The 20,358-nt window shown below is 36.8% G+C and overlaps 3 protein-coding genes and 1 long non-coding RNA gene across 6 annotated transcripts; 1 reads left to right on the top strand and 3 right to left on the bottom strand.

Moving 5' to 3' along the window:
• Nucleotides 1-203: 203 nt before the first annotated feature.
• LOC148760664 (uncharacterized) lies at nucleotides 204-1,225 on the bottom strand. The gene is made up of 2 exons (XR_016028286.1): nucleotides 1,166-1,225; nucleotides 204-384 (listed from the first exon to the last, which is right to left on the bottom strand). It is a non-coding gene; the product is annotated as an uncharacterized LOC148760664 (long non-coding RNA).
• Nucleotides 1,226-7,460: 6,235 nt separating this feature from the next.
• Nucleotides 7,461-10,983, top strand: DIN10 (Raffinose synthase family protein). The gene is made up of 5 exons (XM_018128042.2): nucleotides 7,461-7,740; nucleotides 7,824-9,208; nucleotides 9,312-9,521; nucleotides 9,642-9,776; nucleotides 10,114-10,983. Exons 1-5 carry the CDS (start codon nucleotides 7,537-7,539, stop codon nucleotides 10,802-10,804), a joined length of 2,625 nt encoding a protein of 874 aa, XP_017983531.2. The 5' UTR covers nucleotides 7,461-7,536; the 3' UTR covers nucleotides 10,805-10,983.
• A 420-nt stretch (nucleotides 10,984-11,403) lies between these two features.
• On the bottom strand, nucleotides 11,404-14,630 carry LOC18588812 (Small nuclear RNA activating complex (SNAPc), subunit SNAP43 protein). 2 transcript variants are annotated; one of them, XM_007013476.3, is made up of 8 exons: nucleotides 14,473-14,630; nucleotides 14,221-14,315; nucleotides 14,003-14,129; nucleotides 13,746-13,859; nucleotides 13,332-13,530; nucleotides 13,186-13,231; nucleotides 12,484-12,559; nucleotides 11,404-11,834 (listed from the first exon to the last, which is right to left on the bottom strand). In XM_007013476.3, the coding sequence occupies exons 2-8, from the start codon at nucleotides 14,275-14,277 to the stop codon at nucleotides 11,590-11,592; spliced, it is 864 nt and encodes a 287-aa protein (XP_007013538.3). In that variant the 5' UTR covers nucleotides 14,278-14,315; nucleotides 14,473-14,630; the 3' UTR covers nucleotides 11,404-11,589. The 2 variants fall into 2 exon arrangements, with proteins under 2 accessions (XP_007013538.3, XP_017982062.2); XM_018126573.2 differs by having other exon boundaries at nucleotides 14,221-14,328; nucleotides 14,473-14,553.
• A 333-nt stretch (nucleotides 14,631-14,963) lies between these two features.
• Nucleotides 14,964-19,312, bottom strand: DAYSLEEPER (BED zinc finger and hAT dimerization domain-containing protein DAYSLEEPER). Of its 2 annotated transcripts, none has more exons than XM_007013475.3 (2): nucleotides 19,036-19,312; nucleotides 14,964-17,315 (listed from the first exon to the last, which is right to left on the bottom strand). In XM_007013475.3, the coding sequence occupies exon 2, from the start codon at nucleotides 17,300-17,302 to the stop codon at nucleotides 15,281-15,283; it is 2,022 nt and encodes a 673-aa protein (XP_007013537.3). In that variant the 5' UTR covers nucleotides 17,303-17,315; nucleotides 19,036-19,312; the 3' UTR covers nucleotides 14,964-15,280. The 2 variants fall into 2 exon arrangements, with proteins under 2 accessions (XP_007013537.3, XP_017983540.2); XM_018128051.2 differs by having other exon boundaries at nucleotides 14,964-17,312.
• Between the last annotated feature and the right edge of the window lie 1,046 nt (nucleotides 19,313-20,358).

The raw sequence follows: 20,358 nt of genomic DNA, 5'->3' as shown, positions 1-20,358 counted from the left end.
TTCATGTTGTTATGTCGAGGAGGAAATTCTCCTTCCATCTGGAATGAGTAACTGTTACCTTCAGATATAACAGGATTAGAACTGACATAATTCCTTATCTTGCTTAATCTTTTAGCTTTCAATAATTTGATCCTGTTAGATTTATTTTGTTTACTACGATTATTTTTATTCATAAAGACAAAATTATTACTACGAAAGAAAGATTTAACAGAAAACTTAAAACGTTAATAACATAAACAGAAACGATACAACCTAGGACAAAAAACAAATAAAGGGAGCAAGAACAAAAAAGGATGCAAAAATGAAAAGGTGAAGTAAGGTTGAAAGCTTTACAGTGCTTAATTGCTGGTTGATGTGATATTCACTGAGAAAAACTGCAAAACACTATAGAACAAAATAACATGTATATATTAGACAAACATGTGAGAAAACACTATATCAGTAATGTAATATCTAACAATAAAAAAATACAAAAATATTTTATTGTCATTTTTATAATAAGAAAACAGAAAATATTGAAAAAAGTTCAAGATTGCATAAATTCAATGTAAAAAATTTGTACATTTAAAAGTAGTAGATAAGCAAAGATGAAATTCAATCTTCTGTGAATTTCTACAAATATAAAAAAACTTGTGATAAATCATATTTATATTTTAGACATTGATATATTAGCATATATGAGTTGTATATTTTAGACATTGATAAATTAGCATATAGGAATTTTAGATCAAATTTTTTTCTTCCATTTTTAGAATGATAAACATCTAAGTGATGCTAAAATTTTTTTTGTATACATATATTATTAATGTTGGCACTATCATTTTCATAATTAAATATACAAATAATGCAATAATAGTTGCGATACGTAAATGAAGCGAGCCATATTAAATAAATAACTATTTCATGAAAAAACGAACTATATATATTTGAAAAAAAGAGCATACATTTTTTGAGAATCAATTGCACATATAATTAGAAGGAAAAAAAATTCTAAAATAATGAGTAAAAATAAAAAAAATGAGCAATTAATATTGTTGACCATTATTTATTTTAAAAAAAAATTGACATAAAAAATCAGTACAGATGGTTTGCTAAGCAAAATAGATAAGTATAATAAACAAATTAAATAGATAAGATTTGATAAGAAAAGATTGACTATACACACCAACTGGTCCTACAAACGCACTGTTACGAAGATCTTTAAACTTTGCACAATCGACTACCTGTTTAGTTTACAAAAAATGTAAAAAGCAGAAATAATTGTATGACGAAAAAAATTAAAAAATCTCAATAATTTTATTTTTTATTAAAAAAAACCTATAATGAAAATAATAATAAATGATATAAATTATGATTGCCAAAATTACGTAAAGCAAAACATATAAACGAATAAAAAAGAATAAATAGAAATATAGTAGGAAAGACCATTGCCAACACAAAAGAACAGCTTCTATTAATTTTAAGCAATGTAGTGTTCTAAACTTGATTGAACCAAAAATCTTTTACAATTCACACAAATGTTAAAGAACAAAAATTATATGCAATTGAAATGCATAATTGCACATAGATATATAAGTATTTAATAAAAATTTCACAATTAATTTTTTGAAAGCTAACAGTAAGCAATGACATACATTTTATAAATTCATTGTTAGTTTATTTGAGAATTAGAAGATAAAAAAATTAATTCCTTTTTCTGAGAGTTTTAGATTTATAAGTTTACGTCTGTGGTTTAATTACTTGTAGTGATTTTTTTAAAACAATAATTGTAGCAAATTGACTTGCATAAGACATTGATTTTTTCTTCTGACTTGGTTTTTGGGTGTAGAGTCAATTATATTTTTACCCATAATTTTTTTTCCAATTTATCATTTTTAAAAATTCAAATAAAAATATGGAGTGCATATAGGTAAATTGTAGCAATTTATAAATTTTCTTGAAATGGATATAAGATGCTAATAAATGGCATAAAATCTAAAGAAAATATAGGAAAAAAGAAGTCAGCAGGTGCTACATCAACAAAAGTGGAATAAAATTAATAAATTAAAACAGAGAAAATTAAAATGCCACTGTACAGTGTATCCATGCCACAGTCCCATAAAAGAAACAAACCTAAAAAGGGGAAGAAAGCCTCCCATTTGGAGCAAGAAAGAAACACAGTGCTTTTGTCCTCAGACCAAAACTCTCTCTCTCTTGATGTTTCTCTCTCTAAGAAAACCAGTTTCTCTCTCTATCTATTTCTTGATTTTTTTATCCTTCTTCGTTGCATCATTTTTCTTCTTTATAATCTAAGTTTTGGGTCGAATTTGGCTTTTCTGTTCATCCAATTTCTTTTGTTTTGGTGGGTTTTTGTTGCATGGTTTTAATTTATAAACTATAGAAACGATTCAATCCTTTTTTCTATATCAAAAATTGGGTTTTTTTGATCATCTATGTATCCATCTGGACTTCCATTTTTTTTATTCTTCTCTTTTTAAACTGGAAATTAGAGGAAATAGAAAGGAAAATAAAGAATGGGATTGGAATCAGCTGGTGGGTTCTTTGAAAAATCACTGAAATGAAGCTGATAGAAAGCTGGTTTTTGGTGCGGTGGCGGCCAAGGCAGCTGGTTTTTGGGGCTTATTCACCTAGAAATGAAGCTGATAGAAAGCTGCGAGTTGTTGTCAGGACGCCTGTAAGTCCTCTTTTTGTTTTTTCCGTTCATTTTTAGTTCAAAATGTTTTGTGGATTTTCGTTGGCATGTTAAAATGTGTAGAAAATGGAGGACGTTTTTGATTTGGTTTGAATTTGAATGGTATGGATTAAGACATGTTCAGCTGGTTTAAGTTGTGGTTTAGTTAGTGATTCTGTTTATAGGGCATGGTTAGTAAGAAAAACTTTGTTGCCCGTTATAACTGTATAATATATGCTAGTTGTTTATGCCATAGCAAAACGGAAAATTAAAAAAATGTAAGTGAGAAAGACAAAGACAAAAGTTTTAAGTATTGTTCTGATAAAACAGACTGACTACTTGGTGCATATATGCCGTGGTTAGTTTCTCTTCCCAGTTGAGCTAGTATTTTCTATCTCAAGTAGAAGTGTTAGTGACACAGTGAAAACATATATGAATCAAGTAATCCCATGCAAAGAATGCAGTATTTGATGACCCAGGATTTGATGTACCAAAAAATTGATTAAAAATGAATCATAATTAGGCTGATGCAAAAGGCTAACATGATAAGATGAGGAAATACCTAAAACAAAGCAAAGTGCTTGCTGTTGGGCAACTAACGAAGATCAACAGGAACAGATGAAAGAACAAAAGCAACAGAAAATGGCAAACAAAAGATCGGGTAATAAAAGAAATAAAAGTAAAGAAACTTATAAACAAATAAAGAAATCTCTAGAAACAAAAAGAAGTCTAAGCAAAAGCAGTAAAATCGAGGTAAAAACAGGTGATGGAGATAAAGATCAAATGCAGTTAAGAAGAGAAGCTCATCCAAATCCAAATTATACGTGATGAACACTGAAACAATTAATTACAATACCCAAAGTTGTAAAAACCGAAAGTCAGCTTGTTTTTTTTAAGCTAATAACTTTCCACATGGCAACCTTATAACAATGAGGCCAGAAATGGCGGCACTGCATGTCGAAATTTTTAAAGTTTGAGAAGTCAAAAGTAAATATTTTTTTAACTTTTCAGATGTTAGCTTGAGAGAAGGGAAACGTGGCTCAATGTAGAGTCAGATTTGGGTCCTCAAGTTATAGATGTTATAGATTTTACACACTCGTTGATAGTGTGGGTCCTTTTCTATTTTATATATTATATAATATGAAATAGTAAATTTTAGGAATGAAATGGAATGTTAAACCATATCTTCTAAAGAAAAGATAACAATAGTTAATCAAACTTTGGTTATTACCTTAGTTAGACCATGTATGATGTTAAGTTGATAAGCACTAATCATTGGATATAGATCCCAGAAAGAAAAATAGTGAGATATTTTTTGGGGCATTCATCCTAGTCACAATCCCGGCGTTAGAAATACCAAAAAGCGCATCCGATTACAGCAGCATTTCACCTATCAGACTGGACCCCACATATAAATCCAGCCCAATCATCATCCCCATGCAAGACTTTCCGTCTTGTCTCAAAAGATAATGACAAAACTTCTCTCTCCCATCCCATCCGAGTCTGATCAGCAAAAGAATATTTCCCAATCTTCAGTACTCCGCCCATCATCCACCTTCCTGCCGCCACTTCCGGACCCATACTGTCTGCATCCTTGATCATCTCCTCTCATTTCCTCAAAACGTCACCAGATGACAAGTGTCCTATCAACCAAAATGGACAGGTGTCGCATAGGTATGGAGAGTGTGTATCCTTCCTAATCTATCGGGCCGATTACATTTAACTGCAAAGAGTTTCACAGTTTAGGCGTATCGTACGGCGAAAAACACGTGCAGATAACAAAAGTAAAGTTACGAAGCTGATGCTGTTTATGTCATAGAGATGCGTGTGTCTGCAAGATATTTATGTCCGAACAGATTTAACCGCCCACGTGTTTTCGTACGCACTAATCCCTAGTTAGCCGGAGAACTGTTCCCCGCGTGATGTACGATCAAGCGGACAAGTGAATGGTGCAAATTCGATTATGTTAATCTAGTCATATCTTTTTCTACGCCAAAGAAGAAAGATCCAAATCGAGGGGAGGGGGAAAAAAAAAATCTTCTTCTATCTCAATTAATTTTTTTATAATAAAATAATTTTAATTATGATTTTTATATTCTCAATATTTTATCAATTAAATTTTAAAATATATATATATAAAAGCTACTTAATTCAAAGTTTTTAATATAATTTTATATCTTATCAATGATATATATAAAATAATAAGAGGTCAAAATTGAAAAAGTTTTTCGTCCTCTTTTTTGCAATATTTTTCTTAAAGGATATACTGAGTTAGAGTAAGAAAAGATGGTTAACATGGGTAAAGGAGTTCAGCTTTCTTAAGCGCTTGTCTTAACGTAAACGTCCAAGAAATGAAGGGCAAAGAGCGAAGACCATGACGCATTAAGCAGCAGATCTGGTTTAATCAGTGACGCCGATGGCATCGGCTAGTGACGTGGAGGATGAGCTTTGCTTAAACGAGGAAAATGTTAATCACCATGCCAATAATGATACTACTCAATTAGTAATATTACCAGGTAAACTTGGATTAAGATTGACGTGGAATTGTGGATTTTTTGGTTCTTGCTTTTCGCTCCAAATATCATCACACGTGGCGTTGAATTCCGTCGAATCCAAAGCACAAATCTTATCAGATGGAAGCAAAAATCAAGTTGAAATTTGACCTAATCATATCAATAATTGAACCAATTGTAAAGAATAGTTGTGGTAGTGTCTACGGTTGGATTAACTCTGATTGATCTCTTTAAAATCTAAACTAAGCCAAGTTCAAATTGCTAAGACTTGTTCATTTAAATTAAATTTATACTAACATTTTAATATTTAAAATATATTTTAACACTAAAATTAAAAAATTAATTAATATGATCATATTTTGAACTTAAAAAATCATTCATAAAACACTCATCACAAAACATGTATACTCAGTTTATTTTTTTTCTACATTATTTATTCACATAAACTTTTGATACAATAAATTACCACTTTTTATAAATTATTAAGCAAAAATAATTGATAATAATAATAATAATAATAATAATAACAATAATAATTAAACTAATAATTACTCAACTAAATAAAAACTAATAAGTAAAAACTATAAAATTATGAGTTCAATTAATGATTTATGAGCATAACTACTCAATTTTTTTTGTATTATAAATTTATGATTGGTTTTAGTCATTGATAAGCTTTTTGTGATTAAGTTATCACTGAAATAAATATATTTATTAATTAATTTATAAACGTAACTTATTGTAAAGATTAATTTTTTTTTAAAATTTAATAATTTCGATTAGATGCATTTTCCCTATCCTATGGAAGGCATATTATTGTTTATTATTAATTTGCTTTTTTGAAGACAAAAACAATTTTCTTTTATTGAGCCACGGGTTAATTTGGCTCAATGTTCACGATTATCCTGCACAATCTTTGGTTCTAGCTTTGAACCCAGAATTTAGCCCTATTATCCAAGAAAAGAAAAGAAAAGAAAAGAAAAGAAAACCTTGAGTTTAGCTGGCAGCCCTAGCTATGTAGCTATCATTAGTCCTTAAAATGGGTTGGTGAACTAACTGGACCAAGCCACAGGTTCAGACAAATAAATATCATCGTCCAGGGGACCAAGTTTTAAGCACTGTATTCTGAGTTTAGCTATGGTTTGTTTCTGGACGAGATTCATCCATTCCATTTGAATTTGTACAGATTCAATTAAATGCTCACGGTGCTTCAGTTCTCTCCCAAATAAACAGCAACGTTAAGGAAGACATGATCTTGTGTTTCCCTCGTGAAATGGAAGACACATACAATCACCTCAACCAATTATAACCTTCCCTAATACCATATACGTTATACAATATTCACCTGCTTATGGACTTTATAGCATAAGAAAAAGGCAGTAATATTTGATTGATATTGCCCCTCTTCTGATGCTGGAAAAGTCAGAGCATAAAAACCATCAAACAAGCAATACGGCAGCTGGCTAACTCCAATTCATAGGAGGATCATGGATTGAATTCATTAATTGATCTACAATAATGAATAATTCAATCCAATAATTGATCATGGATATTGTTATATTATTACTCTATCAACTTCAAAACAAAAATATCAATCACGTAAGGAAAAAAACTGATGAAATTCGTATTTCAAGATCTCTCGTAGTTTTCATAGAAAGGAGCAGCCCACTTGCCCTATTAGGCTCTTTTTCCCGTAGCTCCCACTAGTTCCAGATGACGCCTCCCCAGTCCCCAGAAAACCAGCTATTTTATCTAAAAAAAAAAAAGAGCGTCCAGTCCGTAAAATCAATGATTGATCATGGTGGTGTCTTTTTCCTCTGCTGCATATTCCCCGTACGCAAGGGAAGATTTTTCTGCCACTTGTTCTCCGAACTTTTCAACAGTCAAAAATGTAAAACGTTCCTTTGCCTTGTAAAAGTGTTTCATGGAATTAAAAAAACGCAGCCGTTTGATGAGGTGTGCCACGTGGACATGTAGATTTGGAAGCTACGCGTTTGGTTTTTTACTTTTCTGGCTCGTGAGAGGCGTCATACCTGGACACTAGTCAGCTCGCATTAAAAATTATCCACACCAGGACGAAAAATGTAGCCCGATAGTGAACAAAGCTTTCGGGTGGGCATAAAAAAACCGAGAACTCGGATTGGTACAAGTGGATCCGACGTGGCAATCTAATCCACCGTTAAGTTTAACAGCTTAACCGAGGTAAAGAAGTTCTCTGCCGTTCGGTGCGTGGCCAGAAAGCAGTATTAAACCCGGCAAGAAAGTGGGGCAATAAGAAGAAACGTATAAAAAAGAAGAAAAAAAAATTAGAGAAAGACATAGATTGAGAGAGAGAAGTAGAAGGATAAAGTGATGTCAAATACATGTTACAGCTCACGAATCTTAGCTATAAATAGGAGATTTTCTTTTGTTTACCGTCACTCAAAATCGAATCTAATTCTAAGTCTACAGTTCTCTCGAAACATTTCAAAGCAAAATTTTCAGAAACGTTTCAGTTCTGGTATTTCGGGTGTCGGAGTTTCTCTAAATCCAGCGTTATCCGTGTTGTCTTTTAAGGTAATTAGGAGCTCGCATTTTCTTTCTTTAAGTTTTTATTTTTTAATTTTACGGTTTCTGAATGGGTATTTTGGAATTTTCAGAGAAGTGATTTAAAGCCACCTTTGAAGAAGCTATACAAAGAAGAAGAAGGAAAAGTAGAAGAAATGACGATTAAACCGGCGGTTAGGATCGCCGAGAGGAAATTAATCGTTAAGGACCGGACAATTTTGACGGGAGTTCCCGAAAATGTGATCGCGACGTCCGGTTCAGAATCCGGTCATGTCGAGGGAGTTTTCCTCGGAGCCGTTTTTGATGAAGAGAACAGCAGGCATGTGGTCCCCATCGGTACTTTGCGCGACGTCCGGTTCATGTCCTGCTTTAGGTTCAAGTTATGGTGGATGGCCCAGAAAATGGGAGATCAAGGGAAAGACGTTCCTCTCGAGACTCAATTCCTATTGGTCGAAACCAAAGAAGGGTCCCACCTCGACTCAACCCAAGAAAATCAAATCGTCTACACCGTATTCCTCCCTTTGATCGAAGGCTCGTTTCGAGCCGTCTTACAGGGAAACCAAAACGACCAGCTCGAGATGTGTTTAGAGAGTGGCGACGCGGACACGAAAGCGTCGTCGTTTACGCATGCCGTGTTCCTCCACGCTGGCACCGATCCTTTTAGTGCTATCACGGAAGCAATCAGGGCCGTCAAATTACACGTCAAAACGTTCCGTCAACGGCACGAGAAAAAATTACCTGGAATCATTGATTATTTCGGGTGGTGTACCTGGGACGCGTTTTACCAAGACGTTACTCAAGAAGGAGTCGAATCTGGGCTCGAGTCTTTAGCTTCCGGTGGGACCCCTCCGAAGTTCGTGATCATCGACGACGGATGGCAATCCGTCGGTGCCGACCCCAGAGAAGAAAACAACCCATCGTCGTCGTCTGATCAGACCGATACTAAACAACAGCCGTTGCTTCGGTTGACCGGGTTAAAAGAAAACGAGAAATTCCAAAAGAAGGATGATCCAACGGTGGGAATTAAAAACATCGTCAATATTGCGAAAGAAAAACACGGGTTAAATTATGTGTACGTGTGGCACGCGATAACTGGGTATTGGGGTGGGGTCCGTCCTGGAGTTGAGGAAATGGAGGAATACGGGTCGAAAATCCGGTACCCGATGGTTTCGAAGGGAGTGGTGGACAATGAACCGGGTTGGAAAACCGACGCGATAGCGGTTCAAGGGTTGGGTTTGGTGAACCCGAAAAATGTGTACAAGTTTTACAATGAGTTGCACAGTTATCTGGCGTCTGCGGGTATAGACGGAGTGAAGGTGGACGTGCAGTGCATTTTGGAAACACTTGGAGCTGGGCTGGGTGGAAGGGTGGAGTTGACGACGCAATATCATCAGGCGCTTGATGCATCGGTGGGGAGGAATTTTCCAGATAATGGGATCATCGCTTGCATGAGCCATAACACTGATGCACTCTACTGGTAAGCATTTCTCTCTCTCTCTCTCTCTCTATTATTGTTAGTTCGGTGAATTTTTTGGGGGGGTTTTGTTCTGATGTGGTGGGTTTGGAATTGTGTGGAACAGTTCAAAACAGACGGCGGTCGTGAGAGCATCGGATGATTTCTACCCGCGAGATCCTGTGTCACACACCATCCACATTGCGGCGGTGGCGTACAATAGCGTGTTCCTTGGGGAATTTATGCTGCCGGATTGGGACATGTTTCACTCTGTTCATCCGGCCGCCGAGTACCACGCTTCAGCACGTGCTATCAGCGGTGGTCCCCTCTATGTTAGGTAAGAATTCGCAGGCTGCACCCTCGGCCCTTTTTGATTTGTGATCATATTGTTTTGGTTTTCACTATTTACTTATGGTTATTGTTGGTGGCTAAGTATTGGGCGTTTTGTTTGGAACAGTGATGCGCCTGGGAGGCACAACTTTGAGGTCCTGAAGAAACTTGTGTTGCCTGATGGGTCGATCCTCCGGGGTCGTTTGCCTGGACGGCCCACTCGTGATTGCTTGTTTACAGATCCAGCCCGTGATGGTGTTAGGTAAGCTTAGCTCTCTCTGTCTCTGTCTCTGTCTCTGTCTCTGTCTCTCGCCCTTTGGGTAGAATGGATAGAAATAAAAGAGTCTGGTTAGCTATTTATAATATTTTATAATTTCTTATATATTAATATTACCAACTATTTCTAATATCAATTTGTATATCCTTAATTCCTTATTTTTAATAATTTTAATATGATTGTTAATGTTGATATGAAAAATCTTGAAGCTAAAAAAACAGATCCATCAATGAACAAGTCTCAAACATTAAAATTGAAGTTGTTGGAGTTTGAGATGTTTCCTTGTTGGCAATTCCTTATGATACTCTTTCTTTGATTGCAGCTTGTTGAAGATATGGAACATGAACAAGTACACCGGAGTGCTTGGCGTATACAACTGCCAAGGTGCAGCATGGAACAGCGCTGCGCGTAAAAATACTTTCCACCAAACCAAGGACGAGTCTATAACGGGCCATGTAAAGGGCCGTGATGTCCACCTCATTGCGGAGGCCTCCGTGGACCCTGACTGGACTGGTGACTGTGCAGTCTACTCTGACCGGACCGGTGAACTAATCACCCTTCCATACAATGCAGCCATGCCAGTGTCCCTCAAGGTCCTTGAGCATGAAATCTTCACAGTAACACCCATCAAGGTTTTGGCTCCAGGGTTCAGTTTTGCACCATTGGGACTCATCAACATGTACAATTCTGGTGGTGCCGTTGAGGGGCTAAAATATGAAGTTAAAGATGGTGCCAAGTTTTCGGAGCTTGATGATGGATATGAAGGTGAAAGCAGTGGTCTTGGTGGTGTGAGAGCGGAGAATTGCAGCAATGAATTGGTGGGGACAGTTCGCATTGAAATTAAAGGTTGCGGCAACTTTGGTGCTTATTCATCAGCAAAGCCGAGAAAGTGCACTGTTGGATCTAGTAAAGTTGAATTTGATTACGATTCATCGTCAGGATTGGTGAAGTTCAGCTTGGAAAAATTGCCTGAGGAAGGGCAGAAAGTCCATGTTCTTGAAGTTGAGTTATGAGTTAGATGCAGCATGTTAGAGTAGAGTGTCAGATTGAGGGAGGGAAATGTTGGGGAGTAGGTTTCGCTGCGGTTGAGGTGTTTTTTCATTGTTCCCTCGTATTTTTTTACCCATTTATTAGTCCTATGTATTATGAGATGGAGGAAAGAAATTGAATAAAGTTTCTTATTGCTATTAAAGCTGGTGTCTTGATTATTTCCCTTTTGCCCCTATGAATCACATTTACAGCAGGAAAGAAATCCCAGAATCAAGCAGTTCGAGAACTTAGTGAACCTAAAATTTGATGATATTTTGTTTTTGTTTTTCAAAAAAAGAAAAAAAGAGTGGTTTTGCCCAAGAAATGATCCACCAGATATGACTGCTGACACACAGCCTGTCACCAATTCACAATGCTGTTGGTGTCCCGAGCCACGTAATGAAAGGTTCTTTCCATCCAAAGGGAGAGCAGTGGGGTTTCCAAACCCCTACAAAAGATCCACTGGTTTCATCTCATTTCCTTTTTACTCATCTCTCCACAGAGACAAGATCCTTCATCCTTCTTTCTTTGGAAATTTTTGGGGGACACAACCAAACTGTTGAATATTTAATCAAAGTACAAATTAATGGCAACTGAAATTTCATTGAACATTTTCATAAGAAACATTTCTCCCGTCTTCGAAATTCAGATGCCCCTTTCCATATATACAGAAATATTTCAAATCTCAATATACCGACATAATCACAAAGGATACCAATCCCAACACCACCACTGACACCATTAATTGCACAAAAAATAGGGGCAGAATTCACTCGTTTTGATATAGTAGTTGAAAGATTTCATCAGCAACCTCGTCTTCCTGCTCATTTTCTTGCAGTTGTAATTGCTGTGGCTGTTCCTCTTCAGCAGGCTGTGGGTTCAATCTTGTCCGTTGATAAAAAACTTCTCTTTGGTTGTTCCAATTCTCATCTATCTTCTCCACTATTTCACTAAGAGATTCCTTATTTTCTGATATATGCTTTATGTTCTGGACATCCACCACCTCGCTGGCCTCTTTAAGAAGAAATTAAATTGAATTCAGAATAAGTAAACGAGTAGATACTTTAGAAATAAAAGAAATCATTACATGGTAAAACCAGGCAAACAGGAAAACTAGCTTACACAAGCTGTGTGGTTTCAGTTTCAGTTTCAGAGAGTAATTTGGCACTAGAGCTAATGCAGTATTGAAATGAAAATGAGATATTAAAACAAGGAAAGCAAAAAGTTATAGATATTCGTGGAGAAATAATTTAAAAGCAAAATGAAATGATGAAATCATGGACATGGATGTTTTATCACTTTCAGGATACTTTTGAGATCAATTATATCATTTAGATTCATTATTATTATAATTATTATTTGGAAAATACTCATAGAATTCATGATATTCATCAATAGCTTTATGGAATTATGGGAAAAGGAAATTGTAACTCACACGTGCAACATACAATACCAAATGAAGCTGCATAAAATATTAGATACATAAATGTGCTCATTTACTAAGGACAGCCAAAAGGTCAAATGCACTTCAATCAAGGTTCCAAAAATGATAAGCATGACACCACATCAAGGTATTAAGATGGTCAGTTAAAAAATATATAAAGTCCTGTTAAGGCATATTGTAATGGCTGACAGACTGCCAGAGAAATAGCAAAAAATGTACCTTCAATGGCTTGTTTCTTGGCCACTGCATATTCTGTAGACAGTTTCTTTAGCATATTGAGGTCAACTTCCATACCCTACAACATTAAGCAGTTCGAACAGAAATCACATAATCAGAAGCAGTTTAAAACAAGAGCTAATCTGATAAGGATTTTAAGAGGAAATTAGTGGCACCCATTGCATACATTCTAAAACCATTGTTATCTACTGACTGGCAACATGCAAGTGAAACTCTCAGCCTAACCATTAGAGAAGAAAATTTGAACATATATTTCTAAGCAACATCTTTTAGGCAAGACGGCATATCTGAAGCAAATATGTACCATCATAAAATAAGCTGAGACATGATGAAAAACAAAATTAATCAAGAGATGAGTGCTTAGTTTAGTACAGAAAAAATAATATGGTCACGATGATAACAAACATTATTCAAGAAGAAAAGAAAATTACATCTCTTAACTTTATGCACAAATGTCTTCTGCAGTATTCATGAACTGCAACCAGTTCATGATGGGTCTCAGCTTTAATTTTAAACAACGTTCTCAGCACCACTTACAATAAGGAGGATCATACATTTCCTAATTGTATTGTGTCCCTTCTAATAGCAGTCATTGCAGTAAATACATTAACATACATTAACATCTGCCTCAAAGGTGCCATATACTTCCTCTCATAATTTTATCTGATGAGTTGTATAATTTACCAAGTTCATGTGGAGGTATTGCTCAATCTCAGTATCGGTAAATAACCTGTTAGTCAAAAGGAAACCAGCAAATACTAAAGTAAAGTTAAAGTGAAAATCATAATGAACATAACAAAACAAACTAAAAAATAGATATCTGAACCTACTTCTCATATGCAACTTGTATACGGGCGTCTTGTAACTTTGTCAGACTGTTAATTGTCTCACTAACCGAGCCTTCCTTAAAGTCTACAAAACCAAACAGAAACATATTTTTTTCCAGCATCCTTTTGACCAAAGTAGGCACTACTCTTATACCCTTTTCGTTTGCCTCAGCAACAAGGCTTTTAAGTTTCTTCAGCTCTCCTGTCAGTCAAGGATTCAATAGCAAGCCGAAAAGAACAAAAAGAAGAAGAAGAAAACACACAAAGTCAGATAAACAGTGGGATGCCTAGTCAACAAAATAATTGTATCATTACCGTTCTTATCATTAGTTGTGGTAATAAACCGAGTTCTGAAATAGAAGTATCACTGTAAATACCATTCAGCGAAAATAAATTTAAGAAAATGTGGAAGTATACCGAGTGAGAGATAAATCTTGAAAGGAGGTTTGAATGGTTGAGTTTCATAGAGGCAGTAGAGGCAATAAAGCCCTCCTAGTCTGCAAGATAAAGAATCAAAATTGACCATGTGACCTGCATAAGAGTACATGACAGTCACCTAAGGCAAAAGATCATGCAGAAAATTTTATTTCTGTTTCTGGAAGCAAAAAGAAAGTGGCAAAAATAACAACCAAACAGAGCTTTTAAAAGAGAGAGAGAGAGAGACTTTGACATACTAATAGTATGGGCATAGAGTGACTGCATAAAAAAAGCCACGTTCGTAGAAGGACTGGCCTCATAAATGTATGAGAATTTCCTCGATAACCATACTCTCTTCATATCATTTAACGTTCTTGATTCACTCTGTCAATTTGGAATCAAACAATTACTATATAAAATTTAAAACCAACACCCAGAACCAAGATTATGATAAAATTGAGAAGGAAAAAAAAACCTGAACGAACTCATGAATAAGCTCGTCAATGTCTAGCTTGAACGTAGAAAGATCCATCTTCAGCTCTGACCCTCCACTTCTCTTTAGTTAATCCTCTTATTTAATCATCCGGCGAATTTAACCAAAAAAAAAACAGAGAAGAAGTGAATTTCAGTTAGAGAGAGAGAGAGAGAGAGAGAATTGAAAGAGAGGGGCGGAGAAAGAAAGAGATAGGGAGAAAGGAAGAAAGGAAAGAAAAGAAAAGAATATTACTGGGTTTTGCGTGGTGTGCCGAAGCAAAACCGGCGGCGAGCTCAACGGAGGCGGGAGAGAGACAGGAACGACGATTCGCGGTGTCGCGAAGAAGAAAAAATATACAAGGGAAAGAGGGAAGAACTGAAAGAAAGGCAGGTTCTGGGCCTAACGACTTGGGCCTAAGGTGGCAAAGTTTATAATTAGATGAACAAATAAATTGATTTTGGGCCGAAAACGAAACTAAACAAATGGTTGGCAAACGCCAGTAGCAATAGTATCAGAAGATTAGCTGGGCATGACTTGGTGCAATCAAAGCAACTGAAAAATGTCATAGTCATACAGTTGTGTTTCCTTTATATTTTCATGCTGTCTTGATATACTGAGCTCAAACTTGATGAGCACAACTGAATGGGGAGATGCAAGTCACAATGACTTGAGATTGTGTTGTTTCAACGGCTCGGCTCAGAGCAAAATGCAAATATGCAAATCTGCACTGCACACCCATAGAATGTTGAGAAAATTATTACTGACTAGTAAGAGGCAAAAGACAGGATACCCTACAACCAAATAGATGTACAGGAGCTTAAAGACTAGTCACTAGTCCATAACCCTGCTAAAAGCCTACTTGGTGTTGGACTTAATACTTTTCGTGCCCTGTACAACCTTCAAAGAAGCATGCAATAGGAAAAACTACTCTAGCGATTAAGTTTTGATGTCTTAAGCATCCATACAATTCTTTCTAATTGTACAAATAGAAGACTAAATATGTCCAACACGGCAACCTACCATCATAAACATGATACTCTGATGGATGTAAGACCTACATCTAAAATTCCATTTTAACAAGTGCATTTGAAACTTCAGTTGATCCATAATGAAGCCAATCCTTAGCACAGATTAGGGCTTCCACTGTCTCTGGTCGCAAGGAGCTACGGTACTGATCCAGTTGCTTGTCTACAATATCAAAGACTGACTCAGGAGCAGCAGCTGATACTGGGATCGACAAAATGTCACGAGCCATCTTTGAAAGAGTTGGATACTTCAGTTTGTTCAGCTTCCACCAACCTAACACATCAAACTCTTGGACACGAGGCAGCAAGGACTCCTCCAGATACTGATCCAGCTCAGATTTCATCTGTTGGCTAGTAGTCTCCATAATGTAGACATCAAAATCAGTAAGTCCATGGTCTGAAAGAAGATTCCCTTGGTGAGAATCTTCAGGCTTTCCATTGTTTCCAGCATTTCCTTCTTCTGCATAAGTTGGTGTCAGAGGCAGTGGAAGTGCCACATATTCAAGAAAGAGCTCGTGAATTCCATCATCAACAATTTTGATATACGTGGGAGCATCATCACCATAGATTTTTGTGAAACTGAACTCAACAAGCTTCATTTTGAATCGAGGATCCATGACTACTGCAATTGCCAAAACCAGGCTACAATCCTTCCAGTACTTATCAATCTTTTCTAGCATTGATTTAGCAAGGTTGCTGATGAAGGGGTCCTCACCTGTGATTGAACGACCTAAGTCTGCATGTATTTTCCATGCCTCATGAAAGAATGTAATTGCAGTAGGGTTAGTTGTAGTTGTAAGGATGTTGACAGCATCAAAGAGAGGTTTCAAGAAAGTGCATAAAGTCTCGACCACCTTCCAGTCTTCCATTGATGGGGCTAGCTTATAATCAGGATCAGAAGTATCCAAACAGCTAAACACTTCCTTCAATTCAGAAGCAGCCGCAAGCATTTGGTATGTCGTGTTCCATTGAGTTTGATTATCAAGAAATAGGCTTTTTTCACTTGGCACTTGAAGCTGGTTTTTAACTTGAACAAACTTATCATCATGGGATTCTGATGCCTTCACGTACTTTACACTATCACGAATTTTCTTGATGATCTCTTGCCCAGCTCCAAGCACATCCTTTGCCATGCTGCTAAGAGTACGAGCAATGCAATTTCCAAGTAAAAGCTGACCATTAAAAATAAGGGGATTCTTAATGCAGAGTAAAGGCCTAAGATATTCCAGCCCAGCTTCACTTGGTGGATGATTGAAGGTGAGGGAAAAGAACTTGCCCTCCAAACTCCAGTCTGACAGGCAAGCAGCAACAGCATGACTTAGAGCAGAATCAGAATCAGGATACGGTTCCATTATGACATTGAGAATCCGTCTATTCAACTTCCAGTCACTATCAATGAAGTGTCCACATATAAACACATAACCCAGTGTTTGATTTGAAGTCCACATGTCCAGGGTAAGACAAAAGCGTCCAGGAATACCCTCAATAAACTTCATGAGGCTTTGCTTTTCCCTCAGGTAAGTTGCGACACAGTCCCCTTGGACAGTGTTAAAACTCACCTTGTCAAACCGAGGCTGAAGATTTTGAACAAAAGCTATGAACCCAGGATGCTCAACCATGTGAAGAGGGTAATCATGCATGATAATCATCTTTGCAATTTCATGGCGGCAACGGTCCTGATCAAATGGAATGTAAGGTGAACTGGGAGACCTATAGCGTCGCTTTGGTGGTTCACTTCCACCCATCCTTGGGTTATATGGAGTCAATTGATTGTTATCTTGGTCACGTATGAGTGCTGGACAGGTTCCTTTGGCAATGTGACGTTTGAGGTGGCTGGTACCTGCTACCTTGGAACCAGTGCTATAAGCAAAACTTTGCTTGCAACGCTTACAGCACGCTCTTCTACATCCAGCACTCACGGTTTCAATGGTAAAGTACTCCCAAACTATAGACTTCTTTTTCCTTCGCTTGTTAGGCTGCGTTTCAGGAGTGGCCAGCTGATTGTTATTCTCCTCCGGGGTTGTTTCCATTAGTGCCATCTCTGCCATTTCTGTCATGAAGTAAACCCTGCTGCTGACAGCAAAAGAAACTTTACACAAGAATCCAAAATACCTATCTATAATATATTAATAAAAAAGTAGTTCAAAGTAACATTATGAGTAGCATAAATTGGATGCTATAAAATAAAGTAAATGATGAGGTTTTGCAAAAGCAATCTATCTGGTTTCATACATAGACAGCGAGGAGGAGGAGGATGCGGGGCATAAAGCCCATTACACAGTGGCATATTATATACCAAGAGCTTCTAGGGAAAAGAAAATGAGCCTTTATTCATTTCAACTTTAAACTGCAAGACAATCAGGATTGGAGTAAAGGCTGTTGGATATACCCTCACTGTTGTAAGGATAACAAATCACATTGCAGTTGCTATAGGTATAGTTGGTGTAAAACGGTACTCTTCATAAGCTATAACATTTCACTATTACACAGGATGTGCATGCCAAACATCCTATACCCATGAGTTTGCAATCCAGGATTACAAATAAGAGCTGCTTTTATTGGGAGAAAAGAAAAAGAGAACCAAACAAGACTCTATTATCAGCAACACCTATTTAACATATGCAACAAAAATTTTATTCTAGCTGTTGAAATCACAAGAATAGCTGTTGTCTTTGTGATATGTTCCATAATAAAGACATTAAAACTTTGTGTGGATATGATCTAATTAAGTTAACAACTAATGTACTCTCCTTAATTTGCACTTGAACATTTAGAATTATAGGTTTTTCTTTCTTACCAATGTCTCCTTTGGCTCGTGGGCCAAATTAGATTTAAGAAATACTGTCAACAGTTTGATTGTTTTCAGGTTCCATAAACTTGGCTGTTAATATATGAGAATTGAAACTAGCTTCTTGCTGTTTTTTCCTTTTTCTCAAAGCTTGGTTGTAAAAGGCGCGCCAGCTTGCAGTCCGTCTCACTCACAAGATACAAGTTGGACCACTGGGTCAAGGAATAATTGGGCCTGGGCCAACTATCCGGTGGGTCCATTTCAAAACCAAATCACATGCCAAAAATTAACATGACTAGATACAAGTCAAACGGGCCCACCTCCCGGACCAGGGTTAAAATAGGCATTTACACATCTAAATGGGCTTCACTGATAACATCTGACAAAGTTTACAATGGAAAAAAAGTAGATCTAGGGTTTCAAAAAAAATTATCGAAAAAAACAAACAACAAGAAAAGCCCAGATCAAACAAACCGAAACCCAATTCAGTTTCAAGATTAAACACATCTGCCCAGATCAAAAAGGATAAAGCTAAAGAAAAAACCCATGTTTGCCCAGATCAACAACACAAACAATAACCCATTAACGCACAGAGGAAAATAGGAATCTACTTCCAGTACCCACCCAGATCATCAAAACTCAAAAGGACAGACCCATCGAGCCTGTAACAAGGAAAACAAAGCCATATGACAAGCAATTCATTACATTTAAAACAAACTCTTTAACTTCCATAACTATAAAGACAAGAAACCAACAATCTCTCATGTTTGTCACATAATCGAAGCAGCAGTCACCGTAATTCTCAAACACTGGAACATAAAACCTCAAAAATCAAGCCCAAAATCAACACAAAGGAAAAAAAGCACAAAGAAACCCAAACACTAACCAAAAATAACAATGATAAAAAAAAAAGAAGCAAACCTCAAAAACAAAAAGGAAAAAAAAACGAAATTAGGGTCAAAGAAATCAACAGAAAAATTAGGTAGCGCATATGATTTTTACCTCTCAAAAACCGAAAGAGAAGCGATCTGGGAGCGGTTTGAAGCCCGGAAAGCGCTTTGAAGGCCGAGAGATCTAGGGTTTTGCAGGGAGAAAGAAGGGGAGGAGAGAGAGAGAGAGGGGGGAAGGGAGGAGAGGGAAGGAGAGAGAGAGAAGGAGGATTTGGGCTTCGAACAGACCCGAAAGGGCTAATTGGACCTGAAAGGAGAGGCGTAGTTGTTGGGATGGGACTTTTGGGGATAAGGTAATGTGGGGTGAGATTGAGATTAAAATTAAAAAAGGGATAGGGTCATTATTTTTATTTTTGGGTATTGGACTTTTAAAGGGGAGAGAGGGTAGTGGGGGAGAGGAGGTCCATTACTCCAATCCCAATCGGCTTTCCTACTCAAATACTTGAAACCCTTTTTTCCGGTTCCTTATTGGCTCTTCATGGTTTGCACCACACAAAACCAACTCTATGACTTTGATCTATGCACGAAACGGACCACAATGCCAGCCCACCCCACCCCCAACCCCAAAACCACTCTTTTTTAATTTATTTTCTATTTGCTAGTCGTAGTCCTAGGGTGAGTTGAAGAGACGTGTAGAGCGTGGAGACCGTAGCCCACCGAATCATAATGGGACATTTTTATTGGTGAGGGTCCACATGGAGGCTGGGATTTGCGAATTTTCTGTGTTAGCTTTTGGGGATGGTTAGCCCAACGGCATCCCATCCTTGAATCCATTGATACGCCTCTACCCCCCTTCCCCCTGAGTTCAGTCCAGCTTTTATTAAGGTTTGGGGTGGTTTTGTTTTTGCTTTCCTAGCGAGTTTCAAAACCCATTTGCTATCATAGGCAGGCAGGCCATGGCTGCTAGTATCTTTTTAGCGAGTTTTCCATGTTCCTATGACTTGTTACTCTATGGATAGTTACAATTATAAGCCACCTCCAAACTACAAAGAACCATACAAAATCTAAGTAAATAGATTATTATCATGAAAAGATTTTAGTCCAATCGTAGAACTTAATCTACCTATAATCTCTTTCCTTCCTTCTATCTTCTTTTCCCCCCTTAAATACACCGTCCATTTTTATTAGAAATATTGCACCTCCAAAAGCCAATAACTCTTAGAAATTGCAATAACTTTTGGGAAATTAATTGAGTGTTATTAAAAGGGTACAGAGAAAGGGGCATGGCTAAAGAACTTTTGCTTTTTGAGTACTTGATTTGAAGAGAATTATCAACTAAATATCTTTAAAGCAGCCATAATTCAAGTTATAGTTAGGTGAGATCTCGTTTCTTTCCATTAGACTTGATCATAACAAGAGAAGAAAATTGCAGTGC

Source organism: Theobroma cacao, chromosome 9 (assembly GCF_053813885.1).
Source record: "Theobroma cacao isolate CCN51 chromosome 9, ASM5381388v1, whole genome shotgun sequence".
Classification (NCBI taxonomy): Eukaryota; Viridiplantae; Streptophyta; class Magnoliopsida; order Malvales; family Malvaceae; genus Theobroma; species Theobroma cacao.
This window is presented reverse-complemented; position numbering and strand designations above follow the sequence as displayed.